The sequence below is a fragment of the Pteropus medius genome, unplaced genomic scaffold, assembly GCF_902729225.1.
Source record: "Pteropus medius unplaced genomic scaffold, Ma_sr-lr_union100, whole genome shotgun sequence".
In the NCBI taxonomy this organism is placed as follows: domain Eukaryota; kingdom Metazoa; phylum Chordata; class Mammalia; order Chiroptera; family Pteropodidae; genus Pteropus; species Pteropus medius.
Window position 1 is genome coordinate 11,320,195 of NW_024354500.1, and position 21,502 is coordinate 11,341,696.

The 21,502-nt window shown below is 34.6% G+C and overlaps 1 protein-coding gene and 1 pseudogene across 5 annotated transcripts in view; both read right to left on the reverse strand.

The window, feature by feature from the left end:
• Positions 1–358: 358 nt before the first annotated feature.
• CYB5R4 (cytochrome b5 reductase 4) overlaps positions 359–21,502 on the reverse strand; it is a 74,626-nt gene continuing 53,482 nt past the window's right edge. For 2 of the 5 annotated variants that reach the window (XR_005650681.1, XR_005650680.1), the window contains 7 exons: positions 18,718–18,858; positions 17,131–17,283; positions 14,136–14,286; positions 13,755–13,841; positions 11,833–11,907; positions 4,574–4,738; positions 420–878 (listed from right to left, as the gene is read on the reverse strand). Coding sequence is in view for 3 of the 5 variants with exons in the window: in XM_039852855.1 (XP_039708789.1) it covers positions 824–878; positions 4,574–4,738; positions 13,755–13,841; positions 14,136–14,286; positions 17,131–17,283; positions 18,718–18,858 (752 nt within the window). In the remaining 2 variants the exon portion in view is untranslated. Of the gene's footprint in view, positions 879–4,573; positions 4,739–11,832; positions 11,908–13,754; positions 13,842–14,135; positions 14,287–17,130; positions 17,284–18,717; positions 18,859–21,502 lie in introns of all 5 variants that reach the window. The other 3 variants (XM_039852855.1, XM_039852856.1, XM_039852857.1) reach the window with 3 other exon arrangements.
• LOC120595113 (uncharacterized) lies at positions 1,415–1,533 on the reverse strand (annotated as a pseudogene).

A 21,502-nucleotide genomic window follows, 5' to 3' on the forward strand; every position in this document is an offset into this window, starting at 1 on the left:
CTCAAAAAGAATTAAAATTTAACCCAGTCCATAGCACCAAATGATTATTTTAGGCTTAGGACCAGATGCTACACTTTCATTATCTTTCCTAATGCTTTTGCTTTGGGCTAAGAATAAAAACAGCTGTCAAGTTTCTCTTAAACTCTCTAATACACCTGATCCAAGCTGTGTGTCTGAAGTATCTCCAACATCTTTTATTGTTGCCTTTTAAAATTTCCCTTAGATGTGGACCCAATATTGTTGCATTCAAAAACATTTCTACGACAAGGATTAAAAAGTATTTAAATATACTTTTATTCTACTCTGTATCAATGCCACACACACGCACACACATGCACAAAATGTTTGGATAACTTAGTAAGTTATAACATTCCATGTTTTAATAGTAATAACTAGGACATAAACGATCATTTCCTGAGTTAACAGTGCAATGTAAAATTTACTGTATTGCTAAGACATTTTACAGCATAGAAACGTGATCAAAATGATCATTTACTTCATCATGTCATAAAACACAAGAGCTCATCGTAGAACAGTGATACAGTTTAAGTGGTAAGGAACTTTGTGATTTATAACAAACAATCCTGTATACACCTGTTGCCATGATTGACTTTCCAGGTTAAATATCAGTAGTAAAATAAGTTATGGTATAAAATAAAGTCAACAGGTTATCTATACTAAAGGAACATTTGATTTCATTTAAGAAACTGAAGCCTGGATTCTAGTTAACCTTTTAGTATATACAAAAATGTTGTCTTAAAAAACCCTAAGCAATCATAAATTTAGATAAAACAGTTGAGTAAAGGACAATGACAGCTCTTCATTATGCTGTAAAACTATGGATCTCATCTTTGGAAAAGTTAAGATCATGCAGCAACCTGAAAAACAAATACAAAGCACAAGTCTCTTAGAGAAAATGTTTAAATCTAAAGGAAATCAAAGTTTACCATCATAAACATAGTACTTTTTCATTTCCCTCATTTCCTATGTATTTAAAAAAATACAATGATCACTTCTAAAAAATTAACAATAATTCCTTAATATCATCACATATCTAGTCAGTGTTCAACATTTCAATTGTCTTATAATGCGTAACTTTAAAGTTTGGGTCAAGATCCGATTAAAGTCAACTCATTGTGATTGCCTGATAAGTCTTTTAGGTATCTTTTGATCTATAAGATTCTCCTCCATCCCTCTCTCTCTTTGTACTGCAATTTATTTGACAAAATCAGACTTTTATGTGCTGAGTCTCCCACAGTCCTCATTTTTCTGCATTCCTGTGGAATACTTGAATGGTATGTGTTTATATCCTCTTATTGCCCATAATTTAATAACTGAATCTAGAGGCTGGATCAGACACAGGTTTTATATACATATATATATTGCTTTAAAATACAATATATATATTTTTTTACACCTACAGCACCTGGTCTTCCTAGCTGGTCTCCCATGCAAGTACTAACCAGGCCCGACCCGGCTTAGCTTCCAAAATCAGACGGGATCGGGCTTGTACAGGGTGGCATGGCCATAGACAGGTTATATTCTTTTTGACAATACTACTTCATAGGTAGTATTCCTCCATCAGGAGGCACATAATACCTGGTTGCCTCTCTTTGTGGATGCTAACAACTATTGATGATCTACCTATAGATCCATCAGTTCATCAGGGACTGAAATTGGTGATATTCTATCATTCTTTCTTCATTTATCAGCTGAGGAACTCTATTAAGAAAAACTTCTGCTCATTTATTATGTGGTTACCCTATAGTATAGCTCATATTAAAGGCAGAATAAATGCTTTATTTTCACCCCCTTAATTCACCAGCTTTCAAAGTAAGGAGTTGATCCCCATAGCATTCTATTTTTATTCTCTCCACTAAACAAAAAAAGCAGAAATACTGCTTAATGATAATGCAACACGGAAAACTGTACATGGAGACTAAAATCTTAGAAATGGCTCTGTTTAAAATGTACCTGATCATAAACATTCATTTAACACTTACCATATATAGTTACTATGCTAAGTACTTCATATGAATAAGTATTGTTATTTATTTTCTTTTACAGGTGAGTACACTAAAGCTTGGAAAGGTTAAGTAACTGGCCCCAGGATACCCAGTTAATGATTATAAGACAATTCTAAGTGGTAGAGATGGGATTCAAACCCAAATTGGCAGCTTTTAAAGCACATTTTTTTTATTATATTCAAATAAAAAGAGGGTATGGCATAGGAGTTATGAGGCCAACCTGGTGCAGCAGTCAAGCCTCTCACTGTCTGAACCCTTCCTACCTTTCAGCCATACCTCCTGTCTCTCCCTGGCAAGCTGCTTCATGCTAGCTCTACCAGTCTAGACTTCTGAACACCTGCACCCTTAATGCATCTGCTCATCTTCTCCCTGCCTGTACCACCCTTCTCAACTTCCTCTGACTGGCAACATTTTAGATATCATTCAAAGTACAGGTCTTTCTGACCGTGCAGTTCTCGTCTCTCCAGTACACACGCCCCTAGGTAAAAGAACCCTGTCTGTTCTTGAATTTCCATAACAACTTGTGTTTATCTCTAGCAAGTGTTTACAACATTCTGAATGGTATTTTAGTTAGCAGTCCATGCATTTGTTTGTATCACTAGACAGTGTGGGCCTTGAAAGTAGAGACTGTCATTCATCTCTGTAATAAAGTGGGTATTTAATGGTGGAAAGAACCTTCACCGGCTAAATAATTATAAACTTTTATTTATATTTTTTTAAAAAAAGGTTTCTGAGTTATCACATCATAAAAATTTGACAAATTTTCACCAAATATAGAAAGTATGTTTGGAATGATTATACTTAGAATATAACTTGTGTAGCAAACATGAGACTGCAGGGCACTAGGAATGGGCATCCCAAAGAGTCATCTTTGAAGACGGCAAATACTATGATATAATAAGAGACTCATGTAACTGTCACGTGAGAGATGTATCACAGGGTGAGGACAAGGAAATCAAAGAAATGAGTCCTAGACTGAAATTCACAAGGGCTATGAATTGCAAGTTCTGATCTGAATCAAGCCACATCTCACAAGGCAACTCAATGTAGCACGTTTAAGAGTGAGTGACCACATGAGTCCACATATGATGCCTGATAACACTCCTGAGCAATTCTGGGCAAGCCAGCCGGCACAGCATAGAAAGATCAGCTCTGAGGTAAAGCTGAGAAAATGCAGCTATAGAGATTACGGTCAATTTTAAAAAGGCAAAAATACTAGCACCTTGGCTCCCTTTTATTTTATTATACATGCACTGAGGCTCCAGGATGCAAGAAAGTAGGCTAAGCCTCACGTGGAACCAAACAGAAGAGCTCTCAAGAAGCCTGTAATTCATGGGAGAAAATAACCCACTTCTACCAGGAGGCCGTACAAGGGATTCCCTTCATCGGTCAGCGGAAAGTGGACCAAGTGGCCCTAAAGTCAGTCTCTTTCTTCATGAAGTTTATGATTCCCATCATTTAAAAGTATTATTGTGCTGTGATCTATAAATAAGTAGTAAGATACTTCTTAAATAGCAGTGTCGATAAAGTAGGAGAATGTAGTTCTTAGTGTTTTTGTTCTGAAATATTGTTTTACTTCAAATTGTTTTTGTTAGTCTTAACTATAATTTTTATAGTTTGGTTTGAGCTTTTAAAATGTTAAAGTTTAATAGTAATTAATTTTTTAAGTTGAGATAGCTTAAACAGAAGAACGTTCTCCTGAAGGTATTAAAATCCAGAAGTACACTTAAATTTAATTAAAATGAATTTTAAATACAACATGGAGAGAAACACTTTTTAATGCCTATTTTTGCTCAATCTTTTTCATAATTAAAATTAAAAATGAAATAGCAAGAGAGAAATAAAATTATCTAGAAAATAATAGGTTTAGTCATATACCAAACAAGGAAAAAACAGGGCATGTAAGGCAGTCATATTTTAAAATGATCTAGAAATCCCATAGTGGCTATATTTAAACAATATTTTAAAGTGTCATTTTAGAGTTAAATCAGATCAAGGTGAATTTCAAATAAGATGGCCACTACTTTTTCTTTATCTTTTTCCAGAGTTCAACTCTTACTCTTGGCTTATGTTCTACTCTTTCCTTTTTGTCTTGCTGTCTGGCTTTCAATCACTGTATTATCTACTAACTTTCACCCAGTTGCAGAGAATGAAGAAAGATGGAAAGCTACTACGAACACTGTTTATTAAATACTATATATTGTAATGTTTTGGTGGAAGGAGAGGTTGAATCTGGTTTCCCAAATAAGACTGTGGTACCCATCTTGTTAATGTATCCATACTTCTAGTGATTGGCGGAGGCATTAAGAGCTGGCTGTATCTTACTTTTGTGTTCACATCTAACTCTACGTGTAATAATTTTAGCTTCCAACCTTCACCTGTATGAAGATTAAAAACTGTCATCTTCTCAAGCTGTAACAGGCTAGTAAAGTGCAGGTTCGTATGACTACGATGAACTGAGAGCTAAGGCAATTGTTTCTTATGGAAAATTTTCATTTCTTATGGAGGATCTTGAGGATTCTTTTTCCTACCACATCACTACTCACCTTATTCCTTGCTCTGTAAATGGCATTGGTCCACAAATGCAGATGAGGACTTTGGATTTGTCTAAACTTCTTTTCAAAAATTCAGAAAGAAGAGCTGGTGAAATGTGTCCCTGTTTGCCATTCCACTCAGAAGTAGGTGCTGAGAGAACAAATTCAATATCAAATCTAGAGAAAAGAAACATTTTTTTAAACATCTATAAATGAAACATGTTTCATTTAAACACGAAACATATTAGCATGTTTCAAATTCACTAAAATTTCCTTTTCTCCCCTTGAAAACAATATATAAAAACTGACACACTTGCTAGAAAAGCACTACAATAGATTATAGGCAAAGATTTAACAAAAACATATAAGGTAAGTCCACATTTACTAAGGATTAGCTTTTGCTACAGAAGAGAAAAATAGTTTTGCATTTTTTACTGAACTCAGAAAGAGAGCTCCAAGGGATCCCAGAGAACTCTGCATTTCTATTAACAATCTGCTCATATTAGTCATAGTGAAGAGCAATTTCCAGTGACAAGTGCATTTTAATCTCTGGCTCAAACCTCTAATGAGTTCTAGACCTTTTTAACCAACAGTCTGTTTGACTTCTTAATGCTGCTTTCTCAAAGGCCTCAATCTAACCTTACAATCTCTCTACCCAACAACCTGATGTTCTCTTTTTTCATTTTTTTTTAATTATTTTATTATTTTTTTATTATGGTGACATTGGTTAATGAAATCCAATAAGTTTCGAGTATACAATTCACCAGTAAGGCATATATATATATTGCATTGTGTGTTCACCGCTCATAGTTAGCTTTCTTTCTGTCACCACATATTTGATCTCTTTTACTCCAACTACTTTCCCCTTCCCCACCTACCCTCTTCTAACTACTAGTCTGCTCTCCATGTCCATGAGTCTCTGTTTGTATGTCCTGTTTGTTTGCTGCTTTTAGGTTTATATCCCACATTTAAGTGGTATCATGTGGTCATGAATGGTGGTATACGCCAAGAAGCTAGGATTTATCCCGGGGACCTCTCTCCCGCTCACTCCTCAGACTCACATCCTAACCAAATCCTAGCTCCTATCTATGTGTCTGCTTCTCCCAGTCTTCAGTGCCTCAACACTGCCCATATTCTTTCTTCCTTCTGTAATGCTTCTACCACACCCCACTCCTCAGTTCTTTGCTAAACACCATCCCCACAGGGAAGCACCGCAGTCCCACCAGTTTTGGGTCCCTTGCTATATCTGATGTAGAAATGTTTTCTTTTTTCTTTTCTTCATAGACCTTACTTCAAGTGGTAAATATGTGGTCACCAAGATGATTATTAATGTCCACCTTCCCTGCTATACCATAAACTCTAAGAGAGCCAGGACCATGTTTGCTCTGGCTACCACTAGGCCCCCAGTGGCCAACACAAAGGAGGCATTCAAATACTATGAAATGAAACATAAAAGAAAAAGAAATAGTACAGAATTAAAATGAGAACATAAAAACAAGTTTCACAATGTAACTACAGAGTATTTCTTCCCACAGTTCTGTAATCAGTGAAGTGAATGGCTAGCAAAGAGCCATAGTAAATGGTTCAAAATTCTATGTTGTACCTGTTCCCTTTGCTCCATTTTAGCAAAACACAATTCTTCCAAATTTCAATAGCATCGGAACAAGTGCATTTCTACATTTTCCAATGAGTAATTATTTTCTCTTAGAGCAGAAGAAAATTATACATTAATTCCAATCTTAAGAAAAAGTTGAAATGAACAGTTTCTCTTGTGAGGAGGTCTGGGGAGCCAAATATCAGCACAGAAACAGGATGTGGCTGGCATAGCAGCCTTCACGTTGCTGTGCTGCAGCTGGGCTAAGGCTCACAAGAGCTGACGAGCCTGGCACAGGCACACAGACCAACTCTGAGTGCCCTGGCTCTCACCTAGACCCCAGCTTCTAGGTCTTATTGGTCCATTTGTAGAACAAGGTGAGAGAATGACATTGTCTCTTACAATTCTAAAACTTCGATTTTATTATTTCTTACCTTCAAGGTTCCCATTTTGTTTTAGCAGCAATACTAATCCATCCTATACAAAATAGCCTCCCCAAATACTTTCACTAACTTATTTTCCCTTTCCATCTCTTAAAACTAAGATAGTTTGAGATAAATCTGGAATGTAATATTTGCTTACTGCTCCATGAAGGTAGGATCCTTGTCTGACTTTGTCAATGCTATAGATGGGCCTGGCTCAAGGTAAGTGTATAAAAAAAAACAACTTGTAGCATGAATGAAGGAATTTATTTACAAAGAAGTCATACTGACTAAAATTTTTAAAAAATTGTATACAGAAGAATAAAGCCATATGCTGGCATCTATGAAATTCATATAAAAATGAACGTCAATTTCTCAGTGCATTTTTCTAGGAAGAAGGTCCACAGCTTTCATCAGATTATCAAAGGGAACCCAAAAGCAGCTGTAGAACCACTGTCTTAATAAATTTCTAATTATACATAAACAATTGGATAAAAGATAGCAATTGCCTTGTTAAATTAAAAATAATAGCCTCCTCTGGCTCTGTTTCCAATAAGTCTATCACCAGAATAAAACTGCTAAGGTATATAAATAAATATTGGCATTCTTATCATCTGAAAAAATTCTTTTACTGAGATTCAGTGGCATACTTTCTGCAGGCATCTATGAAAGGGTGATAAGTAACTGAGATCCTTACATACATGGTGTACACTTCTCATTTTCTATTTATTCACATAATGGGTCCCTTGGCTATAACTTTTGGGCACTCAGCTGAAAAAGAGGAACTGAATGCAATTTTTAAGGATATTGTAAAGAGTCTCCTATTTTGCTTTTCTCCTTCATAGGACTAGAGAAGAGCTTAACTGGAGCAGGATCAATCCCAAGTTAAGACTCAAGAATACTTTAACAAATGATTTCTTATACCAAATCAAGATATAGATGGTTACTGTAGAATCGATCATCTCTTCAGAAGTTTCTGAAAGAAGGCCAAATTACTGTTTGAAACAATTATAGCATAAGAGGACATATTGGTAAATGTTCTGAAAATACTTTCCACCCAATAATTTCAACGGTGCCAGAAAGGACCAGGACTCTTGAAAGGTACATTTACATAACTTATAAAGTTCAAAGCAACATTTTTGAACTTTATAAGTTACATTTTGAACATTATATGAAGGTACATTTACATAACTTATGAAGTTCAAAGCAATATTTTTTAAAAGATAAAGAATATACTTGCTTCTAACGAATGTCTCTGTGGTCTTAATGGCAATGGAACTAAATAAGCCTATCAAAAAATATTTTGAAGTAGATTTACAATAATCTAAGATTAACAAATCTTGAAATATAAATATATTTGTTCAGTCTAAATCCTATGCAGAGCCTGTAGGCATCCAATAACTTATTCCCTCCTTCTCTAGCCAATCAGCTTCCAGAACCTACCTCCTTCATATTTCTTACACGTGTCCCCTAAGTTCTCATTTTTACAGCTACAATTCCAAATGAGGCACTTATATCTCTTATCTAAAATATTGCTCTACTAGCCTTAGCCCGTCCTAATCTTTCTTAAACATCATTGCCATATTAGTTCTTCTAAAAACCCAGACTGAATCTTACAATTTCTTTACTTAAAAAGTCTCAGAAGAAAAGTTTAGAGTATTTGGAGCCCCAGCTTTTCTTGGCTTCACTAGCTAAAGAAAAATTCTAGAAAGAGCAGGAAAATTTGCTATTTGCTCATGAGAAAAACAGCTCACAAAACAAACAGCTAGGGTTTAAAATTAGATAAACTATACATATTATGGAAACATTTCTTAAAATGAATCTATTGAATCACTAGTACTCCTCCAGATGTTAATGGCATTCCATTAAAAAAAAAAAAAGGCTAACTATTAATATTAAATACATTTGGGACTACTGGGTTAAAAAAAGTTAAATAGATTTCTTTAGAATTTCTCAAAGCCATAACTATGTTAAGTTCAAGGTAAATCTTCAAGAAGGGAATACAATGCACACTGTTTCTCAAACTTATTTAATCACAGAGCCCTTTGGCAGGAACACATGAACATGTTAAGAAGAACATTCCAAGAAACACATCATCTGAGGAGCATCAGAGGAACAGGTATAAGGCAGCGGTCCCCAACCTTTTTGGTACTAGGGACCGGTGTACCTATGAGAATCTAATGCCTGGTGATCTGGGGTGGAGCTGAGATGGTGATGCTAGCACTGGGGAGCGGCTGCAAATAGAGATGAAGCTTTGCTCTCTTGATCACTGCTCACCTCCTTTTGTGCAGCCCAGTTCCTAACAGGCCACAGACTGGTACTGGTCCGCAGCCTGGGGGTTGGGGACCCCTAGTATAAGGGTCTAGATTAGGGGCCCACATATCTGTGAGCATCACAGGCTAGGGAAAAACAAAGAGGTTCAGGCACATCATTCAACTTATGCTTCTACAACCACTGGCTTCTGCTCTCTTAATTGGGACTAATACATTGCTAGTCCCAATACTGACACTCAAGTACAGAAACACAGTTGGTTATTATCTTCTGAGCTTGTCAATAATAAAGGGAGATAAGCTGCCAAGTGTTGCTGGGCCTTTTCACATCCATCTCATACATACTTATTTACTATATGAATTATATTCAAGGTCTCCCATCACCTGATTTCAGTCTACTCTGTTTCTTCAACTGTAAAACAAGATGATTAGAAGTGATCACCTCTAAGATTCCTTCTAATATGGATACAGAGTTTAATGGTTTTATTTTTTACAAAGTTATTTCGCATTGTTCTCTTTCATGAATTATATTAACTTCCAACAGAATTGGGCTCTGCTCTTTTGCTAAAACACTCTGAACCTCCCAGCCCTCATGTTCTTTTGTTCATGAAATCTAATACTCAAATTTTTCTTGTTCAGAGTAATGCTTATTGTTTCCCAAAGCCTACTCAAAAGCCCTTTCTTCAAACAAGCACTGACCTCTCAAAAACAATTACTCTTTCCTCTCCCTAGACTTCCAAACATGTGATTTGTTCCTCTTGAAGCAGACTTTCCAGTTACTGCTGTACTTTAGAACTTCTCCCCCAGGAAGGTAGTCTTATTCATTTTGTATCTTTTCCCAACATTAAAAACACTTTGCAAATAGTGAATACAATTGCCTGAAGTGATGCACATATCTGTTGTGTATATAACTGGGGATATGATCCCCTGTCCTTTGTGCCCCACTCCCCTGCTGCCTGGAGTCTCTTTCTTCTTCTCTTACGTTCCAATCATTAGCCTCATCCTTTCTCAAACACAAAACAAAAAGGTATGTGTGTATAAGTATGTCAGTGTGTGGGGGGGTGAGGGGGAGTGGGAAGAGAAAAGGGAAAGATAGGGACCATAAATGTTAATAATTGTTCTTTGGAGGGTAGAATTATAAGTGATTTTTTCCTTACATTTTTTTCTATATAAATATGTATAAATTTTATAAATAGAAGGGAAAAACATCAGCAAATCAATAACTTCTATTATTTATACAAAAGTATATGCTATTAGCTTTACTAAAATAAAGTTGTCTCCAAAAATGACCGCTAAAGGGAAGGAAAATAATTGTTATATTTATATATTACAAATGTTGTCCAGAATTGAATCTTTTTGTCAAACTGTCCTATCCCTTGAAACCAGTTCTGCAAAGGCTGGAACCTCACAGAGCTAGTACATTCTCCTGAAGGGAGGGAAGGGTGGGCCAATGTGAAGATTGCATCAATTAGGCCTCAAAACACTGCACAGTAGAGATGAGTGAAATTTAATTTGGATTTCAGTTTGCATAGTAATTAGTTACATCTGTTGCTGTACATATTTGCTTTCTGTTTTCTCTCATTTTTATTTTTAAGAAAAATAAATGTGTGAGATTTTGCTTGACTTTGAATGCTGTGAATTGAGTTCCAACTATCAAAGTTAACAATCAAGTATAATAACAAATTTGGATAAAATTCATGTAAGTTAACTTCTGTTCAAACTTTATACTTAATGATATGAAAACTAGGTTGAAATAGAAATATCCTAAAAGAATACTTATAGTATACCCACTGCTTTGCATTTCTACTAAGTTTAGCAATGTGGGAAAATGAAAATACGCATTCCCAATACTGCGTGAGAAAATAAGCTAGCACAGTATCTTGATCACTGTTGTATCCCTGTGTACAAGCACACCGTAGATGGTCACATATATTTCATGAATGAATGAATGTTACAAATATGCTAATTATGGGTTAGATGCCTACATATGCTATCTCACTGCCCCCATACTCAAACAATTCTATGATGTAGGTATTGATGTCCCTATTCTACAGATGGAAAAACTGAGCCCCAGTCAGATCAAGTAATTTGCCCAAAGTCCAAGGTTAATAAGTTTCCATTATACAATATTTCCAAAAATTTCAGTTGCTAATCACATTATCTAGATAAACTGAGGACAAGCATAGCACGTTTGCTGAAAATGAAAATATTAGATCATATACCAGCCTTATTATCCATCTTTTCTATCCTTCCTTGTTCCACAAAGGAAGGCTGAGACCTAATCCTACAGATAACAAAGTATTTCATTTTTTTAACTATAAAATCTAAGAAAATTTTTAAAAAAATTTACAACCCAATAGTAATTTAACCAAGGAGATGTGTTCAGGTGTCACATTTTGTTTTCAGAAACTTTATTACTAAAACTAGAAGTGAAATAGGAGAGACGAGATGTAGGAAAGGGTGATTTAATTAATATATATAAAATAGATTTAAATGCTAACTGAAATACAAATGTGGCTAATTAAAATTACCTTATATTAAATCTGAACTTTTACTTTCCTTTTATGTATGGGACTCAACAAGTATATTTTTGAATGAAGAGTACTACAAAACCCATCAATAAGCTTTAAGGCTAGGTTTCTCCTATATCTGCATAAAGCCTCAAAATATGGTAAAACTCCTAATAAATATTCCAAAGCCATCTGAAAATGGCTTTTTCATTTTCTAGTGAGGGCCTGACCATGAATCTCCATGGAGCGGTAAATTATATAATGCTAGAAGCTGGTGCCAAAAAGTGCTTCAAGAAAGGAGAGCCGTGTTTCCAGAAAGAGAAGGAGGTTAGGAAGTAGAGAGACAGTGTGAGCACACAGGAGCAAGCAGGGGAGAACAAGAAGAGAAAGAGAAGGTGTAGAAGAGGGAGGATACAGGCAGGCCAGCAGTTGGAACACTATCACCTCTCTCAGCAAGCTGGAGAGTATCGCTCACCTGGTGAGTGCTGTTAGAGCCAGTCATCCAGAAGTGGGAAAAAAAGGGGCCTTTCCTCATCCTCAATACTGCAGCCTATGCAATTCCACCAACCCAAATTATGTAGACCAGACCAAACAAAACAAAACAAAACAGAACAGAACACACAGTTGACTTTGTTAAAAGACACTTTACGTTCATAGGCCGTCAACACATTCCTTTCTGCCAATTACTTCTTATATTAAGTTTAACTCCTATTATTAGATTGAAAGTACAATATCTGTTCATTAAAATGCTGGTAAATGGACTTTTATAAGAGAACTATTTTTAAAGAATTTAAAAAAAAAACTTTCAGAAATACTTAAAACAACAACAAAAACTTAAAAATCCTACCCATATCTGTTTAAATTCTTTTAAATGTTTGTTTAGGGAAACAGGAACTCAAACAGTTAATACAGAAACAAAATACATGTATACAGAGGCCCTCTATTAACTACAATTCAAATATCTGAGGTAGGGCTTCAGTCTTCAAATCATTCACATTATCTTCTCTAATCCTCACAATAGCCTTATGAAGTAAGTAGGAAAGATGCCACTGTTTTGTTTTGAAGACGAAGAGACAGGCTCACAGAGGTTAAGTAATTTCTGAATAAAGTTTCAAGCTAGGGAAGGATAGCATGAAAACTAGAATTTAGGTCTTTAGGCTTTTCAATAAATACTACTTCCAATTTTTCACTTTGAAAATTAGTGTAAAAGACACTTGAAAACTTGAGTTTGTATTTCCTTAAATCACGCTCTAAATTGCCATACAGCTAAATAAATATAGTAAAAATTCTTAGGTTTATGTTTTATAAGTATGTAAGAAAACACTTCAAGGATAAATAAGTTCAGGTCATCCTTAATTTGTGAAAGTCATTTATTAAAAGAGGAGGAGGGGGGGACAGGAGACAACAGGAAGGAAAAAAACTAGAAAAAAACACAGCATTACCTTATTAATACTATCCACAAAATATTTAGAAGAACCTGGAGCCCTTAGAGAAACAGCTGAGTTTCTGAGGTCTTTAACTTTTATAAGGCCTCGAACTATCTACACCATATTATCATAAACACAAATATTTACTTCAGATACTTTGTGTGCCTTGAGTCCTGAAATTATTATAAATAACTTTTGATGATTACAGAGAGTATGTCAGCTTACCTAATTTGCTCTTCTAAAAAATTCATTTAGAATTTCCTACTGCTTTCAAATCTCTTTAGGAGAGATGGGGCACATGCCCATTTAAATTATCTTATTTCAGTTGACTGTGCTAGGGCTCTTTTTTTAGTGAAACATATTTTCACTTTGTTCTCCTTGCTGCCTCATTCTATCACTGAGTTCAGTCTGACTCAAACTTTCTTCTACTACCTCTAGTAGCATTTCCCAAAGTGTGCACTGAGGACCACTAGTGATACAGCTATTAATAAGTGTTAATGTAAGCAAACAAAAATAAAGAGAATCTTACTAAACAATGCAAAGGAATCCCTCCCTGAAAAGTCACATGGACATTAGTAATATTAAAGGCTCTAAGAAATCTTGCAGTAAAGAAATATGTTTATTTTTGCTTAATCCATTTCACTAAATTTATTTGAACTGTCCCCACTATAACAAGAAAATCCTGAATTACTAAATTGACTACACTGGATCATTCTGAATGAAACCCAACTCAGCGTAAATAACAAACATAAAACACAGTATATATTGATATATATATATATGTCACATTGATATTTTCAAACAGCATTTCTTTGGGGAAGGAATATTAACATTATTTACATTTACGGAATTATTGATTAGTTTACTTTTTCTTTGAAAAAGCTTCCTGGCCAATTAAAAACTCCAACCAAAGGAGATAAGGCCAAGACTGACTACACGTGTATGAGCAGAGCTAATACTAATTTAATACCTTTTATCTTTAAATGCTAATTTCTCCAATTGGCTTCTCCAAATTATATCATCCTCTGTTTTATTGAAGAACATCAGCTTCACTTTCCTTAAAAGAAAAAAACAACAACTCAAAAAGAACTATTTCGATTACATTTAAAGTATGCATGAATAGAAGTCTAAAAGTGAACTAGCATGTTTTTTAGTGCCAATTAGGTAACCAAAAGTATCCAAATAAAAAGAATGAAGTTAATAAAATAGCTAAGACTTGAGGAGGCAGAGTAAGAAACAAATGAGGAAATGAGAACACATCTATTAGGATCCACTGAGTAATTAAATTTAGAATATCTTATACTAATCTAACAGCCTCACGAGGGTGGTAATTAAAGATAAAATTACATACCTGAGAGTGGGTATATTAGTCAAAGCATAATTCAGTATTTTAACCATTGGTGTGAAGCCTGTTCCAGCTGCCAATAAAAAGAGATCTTCTAATTCTTGGAACTGGGATATTTTAAAATTGCCCTCAGGACTGCTTACGGAAACAAAATCTCCTAAACAATAAAATATAAACTAAATCAGAAAAAAAAAATCAAGGAAACTGAGAAGGCTAAACCTAGCTGAATTTAGAACACTGATGAATAACAGATGAATGCTTAACTTTCAGACTACATCTCAGTCTTTAAGGTATGTAAAGAGTTTTAGGAGTACTCATTAGGTCCCCAAATTTGTCTAGATTATATCACTATAATCGAATTAATAATGAGGTTTAATTACACTCATCCCAACATTACTTTCCCAAACCATCTAGAGTCTAATTTACAAACTGCTGCCAAGTACTTAAGCTCAAATTATCAATAAAGGATTGATGTATAAATTAAATTATAAGCACCTCAAAAGCAGAGTCTATGTCTGTCTTGCATAGTACAAGGTAAAAATAGATATTCGCTACTTACAAATTGATTCTTAACCACAGTAATAAGACTAGTAGGAGAGAAAATCGAAATAGAAACGTATTCTAAAATTTCATGTTAGTAAATGGGCTAACTTCATTTCCATCAAATCTTTGAAAAGACCTATCTGTTAAAAAAAAAAAAGAGCTGTTCTGAATTCAATTCCTATAAAAATAAAGCAAGATCGGAAACTGTACTTGGAGCATGCTACTTCCCAATATAAAGTCAAAGTAATTGAAAAAACATATAACCATTATGTACCACTCATGTAAGCGAACAACCCTTAGGACATTTCAGAAATTTTCAATGTAATTTAAAAAATAAAAAATTATATATATATATATTATACACACATACACACACATATAGATATATGTATATATTTAAAAGCTGTCCATATCTTAAAAATAATTTGAAATACTCTGGTTCACTTTTAAATGCTTGGATGTTCATAATTTTTCCTTTCCTGTCCATAGCAGGATAGAAGAATCTTGTAGTAATAGATGAACCAAGAATTAGAAAGTAACAGAAGCTCCTTGTTAACAGGTTGGAAAGGGACCATAAGATAAGACTATCCTCAGGAAAAAGTCAGATGGTTGTTTCCTAAAGAAGCATCACAGAAATGATGTTAATATGGTAACTTTTGTTCGGAGTCCAGCTCTTCCAATGTCATAAAATGGATAAGACACAGATAAGGTACTTGACACTAATTGAACTCACAACGGATTAAAGTGCACATGTCAGAATGGTCACTGACTTACAGACAGGTTATCTGCATCTGAATATTACACGACTCATCTAGGACATCTCATTCATTTGAGATTTGAAATGCCAAAATAATCATATAAAAGTTGCTTGGTGAACATGGGATTGAAACAAATAAAGTGGTTAATTTTATAGGGTAGTTTATTTAGGCTATGATGAGGCTGCATGAGTTATCATTACCATGCCCGTATACATTCCTCTAAGTGAAACAAGTATCTGTGTCATGTCTAGCTCCCCTGGGTGAGATTAAAAAAACACTGATCTTGTTCTTTAAGCTTCCCTTTTCCATGTTCTAGGCTATTTCTCCACTTTGCTCTGTTCACACAATCTCTATAAATAGGTTATAAATGCCATCAGTTAAGTTTCCACTTGCTATATTACAATCATATGTCATTCACAAGATGATAGTCACCTTCACTAGATTTGCAAGTATCCCAAAATTCAGTAAGTTCACATTTATATTTAATATGTTGATTTATGCAACCAAAGACAACTAATCACACCATTACATATAGATTTCCAAGCTTAACTTCTAGAACACAACACAATTTTCTTTATTTCCAAATATTAGTGATCTATTTCACTCTTACTCCAATGTACTGCTAATAATGCCTGAGAAAAGGGAAGAGTATTTTTACTGTTAGGCAAAGGCAGTAAAAAGTTGAAGTAAGAAAAAGGAGTAAAAGCAGAAAGAAGAGTCTCTAAACCATAATAGATTTCATTATAGTCCTTTTAGTCATTCTTTCAAAGTACATTTATTAAGAGCCTATTATGCGCCAAGTGCTATGCTAGGTGTGGGAAATATAAAGATAAGTAAGACACTCTACCTTTAATCTCAAAGTCTTATATAGAAGAAATATTACTTGTTCTTATCCTAGAGCTATGAACAAAGTATTAGTTATTGGAGGATTCAGAGGAGGAGGGGAGATTCATAAAAGAATTGTTTTGTTTTGTTTTGTTTTGCTTCTTTAAAATAAGGCACTTGACAGAGAAAGGGTTGATGAGCATCCTAGGTAAGGCACTGCATATAGCTATGAATGAAGAGGACAGGCTCATGGAACTCTGAGTAGCACAAGGATTTTTGTATAATGAGAGAATGAAGCTGGAGAGATCATGAAAGTCTTTGCAGGCCATGCAGAGGACTTAGTTAGGTGATGGAGACTCAGCAGAGGTTTCAAAGCTGTAGAGCAATATGATTAAATCTATCCTCAGGGCGGTTTGGAAAAATACCTGGAAAATGCAGATAAACAGAAAGAGAAAGACCCCGGTTAAAGGCAAGTGAGAGAGCAGTTAGAGGCTAAGAGAGAAATGATGAAGGCTTAAGAAGGCAGCAGAAGGGATTGAAAAGAACGAGTTAGATTCAGGAGAACACAGTGGCTGACTGGATTGGAAGGGAGAAAATGAGGAAACTCAAGGATGACTCAAGTCTCCAGATCAGGTCAAGGATGAACAGTGATGCTGCTTATAATAATGATGAGTATGGAAGTAACAATAGGTTGGGTGAGACAAAGAAAACATAACTTTGTTTGTAGACTTGTTGAGTTTAAGATATCTGATAGACTCCCAGATGGCGATAACTAGAGGGCAGTATAACATGTGATCTAATCTAGAACATAAATGAAGTAAAAGCAAAGCAAAACAAAACAAAACAAAACACAAACAAAAACCAAAATTACTAACCAATCTGAAGATGATCAAGCTCTGGTGTGAAGAGTCCAGCAGGATAGATTTTGATCAGAAAGTAGATGTACTTATTGTTCGGAAGAACTGGTTCCTTGAACTCTGAGAGTAAGGAATTAGATACAGGTGTGTATGGCTTCACTATTTCAGTACCTAGAAAAAGTCATGACAAACAAATTTAATTCTAAAAATTTAAAAAGCTCTGAATGAAGATGAAAAAGACTAATTTTATGATGCTGTCAGTATATATTTAAAACTGTACATGTAATGTTTATGTAATTCTAACTGTATATTCTGTAGATATATAGTATAGATATATATACCCCAAGCCTGTGCTGAAATAATTTTAACAAATCAATACTTTATTCATTAATATAAAAAATCTGTTTTTATTAAGTGTGGAATAAGATAGGGATCTGTATTAAAAAAAAAACAAACTCAGACAACCATCTATTCCATCAACATATAAACTTCATAATGAGTCATAAAAATGTCATCAAAAGTTTATACAGAGATGTAAGAAGGTACTTATGTAATAATGACTACTGATCATCTACTTGGGTGTGAGAAAGGGAAGAAGTTCATATTTTACTTTATATATTTTAAATTGTTTTATTGTCTTAATATAGTATATATTATTTTGATAGCTGAATGAAAAAAATAGTAATTCAACTAACTTCTTATAGTATTTAAAAACAGGGTAAAATTAATAAGAATTCATGTTATATTTTAGCTAGCCAAATTCCAAAGAGAGAGGAGTCATCACACATTTCAAAGACCATAATTTTATACATGGCTGCTTGACATATGCAAAATTAATCTATCTATTATAACATATTTGACAATAACTGTACTGGGGATGATACCAGCTATTTAATGATAACCTGACATTAGTGATAATGAAGAGAAAAACTCTGCAGTGCCATAGTAGCATATGACATTCACCAGATCCTGGCTGGTAGTCTATTAGACTGATTGCTGGAAGCACTATAACTGATATGAGAATGTTACCTTTTGTAGCTTCAAAAGGGCAAGAAAATGTCAGACATCATAAGAAGGGTTTTTAACATAAGTCAATGAGATAATTTTAGGATGAAAAGGAGGGAACTAATTTACACAGTAAGGAATACATTTATAGAGCTTCTTAAACTGGTGGCATATATAGGTACATCATTTATAATCATCCTCTCACCTTGAATTTTATAAATTCAACTGTATAAATGACTCAACCATAAGTGGTTACTAAGAGATGCTAGTATGTGTTTTCAGGAATTGTCTTCATGAAGGACCATTTGTGTTCTCTCTCGCTTCTTTCCTCTAAGGCTTTGTTAGTAATAAATTATAATGCTGGTGGAAACATCACTATGGCTAGTGGCAATTTCTTTGTTCCATGGGATATGGGCACAGCTGTAGTTCCAACATGTAGGAACACTACATCCACAAACCTAGCATCTAGCCGTCACTAAATCCAGCTGCCCAGAAACATTAATGAATAACCTAAATGGTGCTTTCTGAAGAGATTAGTACTGATTTTGAACTGCTTATTTAAAAAAACTGTTTTCCCAAAGCCTCTCTTTGCCTCCTTACCTGTAATAGTTAGCTTGAGGTAAACGTGTTGCCCAATTGGCACCTGAAGGTGAGTGCTTGGGGGCAGCATCAAGCAGAAAAGCTTCGTATCATGAGTAACATCTTCCTTGGAAATTAACTGGCATTTTCTGTAGTACAAACCTAAAAAGCGATTCATTTCTTATTGATGAATAAATTAAATAAGAATACTAGACCCACAAAGTGAAAGCATAGACTCAGCTTCTGCTATTTGGTTGAGCTTGAATTTCACTAAAAGGCCTAAATATTTTTAAATTTCAGTATTTTAAATTTTAGTATTTTGAAAATCTTGCAGTGTTAATTTTTTTCATTTTATTTCCCAAGATGTCTTTTTTCTAAAACCTGTAAATATTTCTGTAATTTGAAAGTGAATTTTATAAAATGAATATTATTTCCTCATGTCTGATATAGCATGTTAAAGCTGTTACATTCTAAGAAATTAAAACCTAATTTATTTCTTCTTAAATTCACTTTTTTATAATTCTATCTTCAAAAACCTTACATTAACAAATTATATAATTAAATTGAATATGTAAAAAATATTTGTAAGGAACAAATTTACATTCCAAATTCTTTTCTTACAGAATGGAAAAGTTCTGAAACTCAAGTATTTGAAGTTTAACAATATTAGCCCTATTATATTTCTAAAGAAATATTCTTTAGTAAAGGCAGAAAATTATATGCATTCTTGTGTCTCCATGTATATATGTATTATATATGTATATGAATTACAGGACATTTTAACTGTCAAAAATGATTAAAACAAAAAATAAACTTTTATGTTTAAGGGTGTAAGTTTTGATTATCTGAAAACTCAATTTAAGTGAAAAATTGAAGATGCGAGGTTTGTGGTACTAAAATACAAATAAAAGGAATCAAGTATTTCTATAAATACTAGAAATATTTGAAACTGATATCTCCAGCTAAGAAAATATTATTTGTATACAGAGGTACAAAAAAAATCTGTATACAAATAAAACCCCGAGGTAGCATTCTAGTGCCAGGGCATAACAGGGACCAGATTACAGCCAAGGGTATCACCCTAAAGTTATCCTGGAGGCCTAATCCAGTACTGGACTGACAAATTAAAGGATACAGGCTCACCCACAAGGAGAAATGAAGGTTCTCCTTGTGGGTGAGCCTGTATCCTTTATCCCTTCTTCTTGGCTCTTCTGAGACTCAGAGTGAGAATATAATCAGAGACCTACATACTGCAGCTCTAAACACTTAAAAGTTATAAACTAGATGCGTAACTGTTAAATAAAATATGCTCTATTCTGTATTTTGAAATATACCTTCATAAATGTCCTAGAAGGCTAGGACAAATTCTGGATTCTTGAACTCCTCAGAGTTCCATGCAGGAAGATGGCAGAGGGATGACAGCTGCACACCCACTGACCATCTATGGCTAGCCCCCTTTCCTTTTCACCCCCAGCTCTGTCTGACATAGTGAAGACTTATATGGTATGGGCACACAGCCCATATGTTCATGCTCATCCACTAGCTCTCCCCATAAACAAATAGCCTTGGTCACTCCTTTGATAGAGTGGATTTGGGGCCATTTGGGCAGGGACTTCTGGGTTTCCAATCTCTGGGGTGCAGTGTTAAAGAAAGAGCATGAACTACAGGTGGACATTTCTTAGCCTTGTACACTCCTCATCCTTTGGGAGGGGAATGGCTGAAAGAGAGCCACCGTAGAGTTCTCCACCTGTGAAGTCCAGGGCAGGCTAAGGGCTATACTGCTTTCCTCTAATAACTTTACTGCTGGATGAAAAGGTTCACTGACTTGACGATTTCTTGTCAATTCTAGAGTTTGTGGGAAAGGATTGGCTATAGTAAGTACACTTCTCGTCAATTATACTTGGAACACAAGGAAACTCTGGGTGTTACAGTCATTTCCTGACTTTCTTTGTTAGATAGTTAACACAGTGTTCTTGCTATTTTAACACCAATGAGATAATTTCAACATCTTTTCTATAAAAGGCTGCCACGAATTCAAAAGAACACCCTTACTATAGGTCCTAAAAGTTTTAAGAAAAATTTAAGAAAGTTTTCATCTTTCCATTAGACTGAGGAGAGAGATAGCACAGACAGATGTAGCTGACATGTATGTGAAAATGAGTATAAAACAGATGTGCTAGCTACTGCAGTCTAGACAATACTATTATTTAAATGTTAGGTTTTGGACTTTGCAAGCATAGATAACTATACAGGAAAATGAAAAACTGAAATAAATATAAGATAGTGAAACAAAAACATAAGACAGAAAAATGTATGCCCCAAATACCTAACTTCTTTTAATAAAATACATTGAGATACTCGGGGTAACCCTGAAATACTGAGGATAATATGATAATTTGGACGTACTTTTTCTTTTTGTTGAAACTATACTTTTCCTTTTACAGAGCAAAATTTCAAAAGGCTAAAATACAGATAAAGTCTTTAGTGGGAAAGAGAAGAAAGAATGCGCTGAACTAGGAGTTCACAATGCCTTCATCTGGCCTTCGACTCCTTGCACTTCATATACTTATAAAACATGTATTCACTCTTTTTTTCCTGATGGAAAAGAGGCCTAAAGAAGTCAAATAGCTTGCCCAAGATCATAGAGCAGCTGGAGAAGATGTGGGATGGGGCAAGAAGTTATTACTTTCTTGGCCCAATTCATAAGCTCTGTTCAAAAAGTTTGAGAACCATTGTTGTAGACTAGTAAATTATTTTTCAGTGTCTTCCTCTTTATTTTAACCATGTCAGTTAAACCACAAATATT